The 6,323-nt window shown below is 45.2% G+C and overlaps 1 protein-coding gene across 1 annotated transcript in view; it reads left to right on the top strand.

Moving 5' to 3' along the window:
• The window catches only part of LOC311140431 (ras-related and estrogen-regulated growth inhibitor-like), a 53,492-nt gene extending 48,953 nt beyond the window's left edge, over nucleotides 1-4,539 (top strand). Inside the window, exon 4 of the mRNA XM_084175487.1 lies at nucleotides 2,519-4,539. Coding sequence (XP_084031613.1) covers nucleotides 2,519-2,982 — 464 coding nt within the window. The 3' untranslated portion in view covers nucleotides 2,983-4,539. The remainder of the gene's footprint in view (nucleotides 1-2,518) is intronic.
• The last annotated feature ends 1,784 nt before the right edge of the window (nucleotides 4,540-6,323 follow it).

The following is a 6,323-nucleotide window of genomic DNA, read 5'->3' as shown; positions in this document are numbered from 1 at the left end:
ATTTTATAAATTGATTTGCATTTTAATGAGGGAAATAAGTATTTGACCCCCTCTCAATCAGAAAGATTTCTGGCTCCCAGGTGTCTTTTATACAGGTAACGAGCTGAGATTAGGAGCACACTCTTAAAGGGAGTGCTCCTAATCTCAGTTTGTTACATTTACATTTACATTTTAGTCATTTAGCAGACGCTCTTATCCAGAGTGACTTACAGTTAGCGCACACATTATTTTATCGAACCCACAACCCTGGCGTTGCAAACGCCATGCTCTACCAACTGAGCTACATCCCCTGCCAGCCATTCCCTCCCCTACCCTGGATGACGCTGGGCCAATTGTGCGCCGCCCCATGGGTCTCCCGGTCGCGGCCGGCTACGACAGAGCCTGGATTCGAACCAGGATCTCTAGTGGCACAGCTAGCACTGCGATGCCTTAGACCACTGCGCCACTCGGGACCTGTATAAAAGACACCTGTCCACAGAAGCAATCAATCAATCAGATTCCAAACTCTCCACCATGGCCAAGACCAAAGAGACCAAAGAGCTCTCCAAGGATGTCAGGGACAAGATTGTAGACCTACACAAGGCAGAAATGGGGTACAAGACCATCGCCAAGCAGCTTGGTGAGAAGGTGACAACAGTTGGTGCGATTATTCGCAAATGGAAGAAACACAAAAGACCTGTCAATCTCCCTCGGCCTGGGGCTCCATGCCATGGAGTTGCAATGATCATGAGAACGGTGAGGAATCAGCCCAGAACTACACGGGAGGATCTTGTCAATGATCTCAAGGCAGCTGGGACCATAGTCACCAAGAAAACAATTAGTAACACACTACGCCGTGAAGGACTGAAATCCTGCAGCGCCCGCAAGGTCCCCCTGCTCAACAAAGCACATATACAGGCCCGTCTGAAGTTTGCCAATGAACATCTGAATGATTCAGAGGAGAACTGGGTGAAAGTGTTGTGGTCAGATGAGACCAAAATGGAGCTCTTTGGCATCAACTCAACTCGTCGTGTTTGGAGGAGGAGGAATGCTGCCTATGACCCCAAGAACACCATCCCCACCGTCAAACATGGAGGTGGAAACATTATGCTTTGGGGGTGTTTTTCTGCTAAGGGTACAGGACAACTTCACCGCATCAAAGGGACGATGGACGGGGCCATGTACCGTTAAATCTTGGGTGAGAACCTCCTTCCCTCAGCCAGGGCATTGAAAATGGGTCGTGGATGGGTATTCCAGCATGACAATGACCCAAAACACACGACCAAGGCAACAAAGGAGTGGCTCAAGAAGAGGCACATTAAGGTCCTGGAGTGGCCTAGCCAGTCTCCAGACCTTAATCCCATAGAAAATCTGTGGAGGGAGCTGAAGGTTCGAGTTGCCAAACATCAGGCTCGAAACCTTAATGACTTGGAGAAGATCTGCAAAGAGGAGTGGGACAAAATCCCTCCTGAGAATGTATGCAAACCTGGTGGCCAACTAGAAGAAACGTCTGACCTCTGTGATTGCCAACAAGGGTTTTGCCACCAAGTACTAAGTCATGTTTTGCAGAGGGGTCAACTACTTATTTCCCTCATTTTAAAATGCAAATCAATTTATACAATTTTTGACATGCGTTTTTCTGGATCTTTTTGTTGTTATTCTGTCTCTCACTGTTCAAATAAACCTACCATTAAAATTATAGACTGATCATGTCTTTGTCAGTGGGCAAATGTACAAAATCAGCAGGGGATCAAATACTTTTTTCCCTCACTGTAGGTGTTCTGCCTGCTGCTAATTTCCCCTGTGACACGTCCAGCCAAGACATCCTTCTCTCATTACATTGTATTCTATTTTGAGAGTGCAGGGAGTGAGAGTTTAGGTGAGGGCCTTACCGAGCGTTGCTAGACCTGTCTTTCTGTCAGAGAGCCAGTGTAGAGTTGAGGTTTCTTCGCGCTCTTGAGCTTCAAAGCCGTTAAAAGTGGTAAGAGTACATATCAAGCCTTTGATTCTTGATTCTTCTTGGACCCCGAAGGCATCTTTATACCTCATAAATCAGATAAGTTCAAAAGTCGGTCAGTTATATAGATGTCAAGTATCAATCACTGTGTTCAATGTGAGTTATGCAACAGTTATTGTAACAGTGTTATTATTGCCAATAACAGTTGAGGTCAAGAATATCTCTGGCTCTGGCTCCTGCTTAGTTTAAGACACATTTTTTTCATCACACGACCAGTACGTTTTGTTACGACAGGACTGGCTGTTCCGACTTGATGAAATCAGTAGCAGCTGCTGAAATTTGCACACAGTTCAGAAGGGTAGCCGACTGTTCAAATCTGGGGGATTTAACAAGTGTTATGTTGAGAAAGGACAAATAAAGCATTTGAATCCATTACAAACATGTATAAAAAGCTCTGTTCAGTTCAGATGCCTCAATTCTCCATCACTTGTTCAATGAAGGCCAGCAGAGAACTACTGTTTCTTTGCCATGTGGCCTATTGGTCAACATCAAAGGTCAACAGTATTCTAATTAGCTAGCTAGTTGCCAACAGATTGTCGCTAACAAGATCCTTCCCTCCTGTATCTTTACATCAGGAGGACACGCAGCAGAAGGAGAGCCACATGCGCTGGGGCGACGGCTTCGTCATTGTCTATGACATCACTGACCGGGGCAGCTTCGACGAAGTGGCTCCTTTACGGGGCCTCCTAGAGGAAGTTAAGAAACCCAAGAATGTCCCGTTGGTTCTGGTGGGCAACAAGGCCGACCTGGAACATGCCCGACAGGTGGGCACAGAGGAGGGCGAGCGGCTGGCCGCCGAGATGGCGTGCGCCTTCTACGAGTGCTCGGCCTGCGCCGACGAGGGTGGCATGGTGGCGGAAGCATTCCATGAGCTGTGTCGCGAGTTGAGGCGCCGCAAGGCGGTCCAGGGCAAGGCCAGGCGCCGTAGCTCCACCACCCACGTCAAGCAGGCCATCAACAAGATGCTGACCAAGATCAGCAGCTAGGGGGAGCTGCTGAGCACACTTCACAAAGAGGATAAACTCAAGACCAACTAAAGAACAAAGTGACTGATTTCAAGGGTTTAGATGTGTGGAAATATACCAAACACCCATCCCAGCTGCTAAGGAGCAGGATGATTAAATTATGAATGAACAGCGAACCTCTTCATACTTAGTATCAATGCACAATCAATTAAGATTTGCATTGATACCGAGTGTGCCGAAAATCGCTCTTCATTCAACACTGATTCTAAAGGGGAAAGCTGTTGGCTATTATTACTTTCTCTTTGACCATGCTCCACAACAAAGGGGAACATAAGAATCACATGATGGGAACTACTTTGTCCCTGAGGGAGGTGAAGATGCTTTTGTTTCATAGCCAACTGGGACATTTCTGTAAACTGCCAAGGAAGAGGGTAGAAAGAATCCGTTATTTAGAAGTCCCAATTCTTCCTTCTTGAGCAGCATGGTGAATACGGCAGTTTTGTATCTATAGCTCCACCAACTTTAAACAAAATATACAAAATAATGTCCATCATGAACCCAACCTTTTGTTTATCAGAAATGATGGACAAACGATTTGTAGTTTCCTCTCCCTGTAGATTGTTTGTGGGATAATGTTTTGATATGGTCTAGGCCAGTGTTTCCCAACCCTGGTCCTCCAGTACCCCCAACAGTACACATGTTTATTGTAACCCTGGACAAGCACACCTGATTCAACTAGTCAGCTAATCATCAAGCCCTCAATGAGTTGAATGAGGTATGTTAGTCCAGGGCTACAATGAAAATGTGTACTGTAGTCGAGGACCAGGGTTGGGAAACACTGCTCTAGGCCAACGGATGTATAGTTGTTCTTTGAGGAGCGTTGAAGGATTCATTGAAACATCAACAGAGTTATCATGGTCTTACATCACTATGCTGTCCGTTTGCAGAGCTCTGTTGGCCTTGGGTACTTGTTGACCTTAGACATATCCTCTGAGCTGGGACATGAGTTGTCAAATAAACAATTATTCACCATCTATCCACATGATAATGTCCATCATACTATTTTGACATCAAACAATGTCACCCCCACCCAAACCTCAACCACCATGTCATATCAAGCATAGAAGGACTCCATGTATTTGTCCAGGATAGAGCTATAGAGATCCTATCTCAAATACATTCTCATCTAAAGAACCTAAAACAAGATCAAATAACACAGAGGCTGAGCGGAGGGGCCCAAAGATTTCAGTTTGTAAATCAATGCTAATACTGTTTCATGGTACCGTCCGTCCAGGGAAATAGTTGCCATCTATCATTCCGGTTCACATTCCAGGGACGTTGTTTATGGACGTTAAATGTACCTTTAATTGTAAACTATGTATAATATTGCCTTTATCATTTATCTCAAAGAAGTGTACAGTACATAACCCAGAGGCAGACATGGTGGACATGACTCCTGTATTTTAACAAAATGCTGTTTCTTTGTTCTCCAATGTACCCAACCTGTCTCTGAGTTTTGAGCATGGGATCAAATGGCCAAATTTGCTGTGCAATTGTAATTAAACATTAGAAACATGTATATCCAACACGAGTTTGAAAATGTCTCCTTTCTGATTCATCTGTTACAGTATGTTGTCATGCATAAACAAATGTCTATGTTATTTTTTGACAGTCTAACAAATACACTATTAGGAGCTGCATGACTAATATTATGGTTTATTGTGGTTTAGAGTGGCGGGAAATGTCACATTTGCATAATACTTGTCAATCATCATGAAAGGTGCCCTCCATGAATCGAACCATGGGGGAACCACCCTCGAAGGCTACAAGGCAAAGGGCTATTTCTGTTAATGCTACTTCAAACCCTGCAATTGATTTACACAACATGCCTACTACTTTGAAGATGCAAAATATCTTTTTTTGTGAAACAAACAAGAAATAAGACAAAAAAAGAGAACTTGAGCGTGCATAACTTTTCACCCCCCCAAAGTCAATACTTTGTAGAGCCACATTTTGCAGCAATTACAGCTGCAAGTCTCTTGGGGTATGTCTCTATAAGCTTGGCACATCTAGCCACTGGGATTTTTGCCCATTCTTCAAGGCAAAACTGCTCCAGCTCCTTCAAGTTGGATGGGTTCCGCTGGTGTACAGCAAATTTTTAAGTCATACCACAGATTTTCAATTGGATTGAGGTCTGGTCTTTGACTAGGCCTTTCCAATACATTTAAATGTTTCCCCTTAAACCACTCGAGTGTTTCTTTAGCAGTATGCTTAGGGTCATTGTCCTGCTGGATGGTGAACCTCCGTCCCAGTCTCAAATCTCTGGAAGACTGAAACAGGTATCCCTCAAGAATTTCACTGTATTTAGCGCCATCCATCATTCCTTCAATTCTGACCAGTTTCCCAGTCCCTGCCGATGGAAAAACATCCCCACAGCATGATGCTGCCACAACCATGCTTCACTGTGGGGATGGTGTTCTCGGGGTGATGAGAGGTGTTGGGGTGCCAGACATAGCGTTTTCCTTGATGGCCAAAAAGTTCAATTTTAGTCTCATCTGACCAGAGTACCTTCTTCCATATGTTTGGGGAGTCTCCCCAAACATGTTTGCTTATTTTTTTCTTTAAGCAATGGCTTTTTTCTGGCCACTCTTCCGTAAAGAGTGTCTTCAACCAGGATCTCAGCGATCACTGCCTTATTGCCTGCGTCCGTAATGAGTCCACGGTCAAACGACCACCCCTCATCACTGTCAAACGCTCCCTAAAACACTTTAGCGAGCAGGCCTTTCTAATTGACCTGGCCCGGGTATCCTGGATGGATATTGACCTCATTCCGTCAGTAGAGGATGCCTGGTTGTTCTTCCCAACTGCCCACTGCACTGAGGCTAGGAAACACTATCACAACCGATAAATCTACAATAATCGAGAATTTCAACAAGCATTTTGCTACGGCTGGCCATGCTTTCCACCTGGCTACCACTACCCCGGCCACCAGCTCTGTACCCTCCGCTGCAACTTGCCCATGCCCCCCCCCCCCCCCCCCCCCCCGCTTCTCCTTTACACAAATTCAGACAGCTGATGTTCTGAAAGAGCTGAAAAATCTGGACCCCTACAAATCAGCTGGGCTAGGCAATCTGGACCCTTTCTTTCTAAAATTAGCCGCCGAAGTTGTCGCAACCCCTATTACTAGCCTGTTCAACCTCTCTTTTGTAACGTCCTTAGATCCCCAGAGATTGGAAAGCTGCCACAGTCATCCCCCTCTTCAAAGGGGGTGACACTCTAGATCCAAACTGTTACAGACCTATATCCATCCTGCCCTGCCTTTCGAAAGTTTTTGAAAGCCAAGTTAACAAACAGATCACCGA

Source organism: Coregonus lavaretus (assembly GCF_964263955.1).
Source record: "Coregonus lavaretus genome assembly, chromosome: 13".
NCBI classification, from domain to species: Eukaryota; Metazoa; Chordata; class Actinopteri; order Salmoniformes; family Salmonidae; genus Coregonus; species Coregonus lavaretus.
The sequence above is the reverse complement of the archived record's forward strand: the minus strand, read 5'-3'. Positions and strand labels throughout refer to the sequence as shown.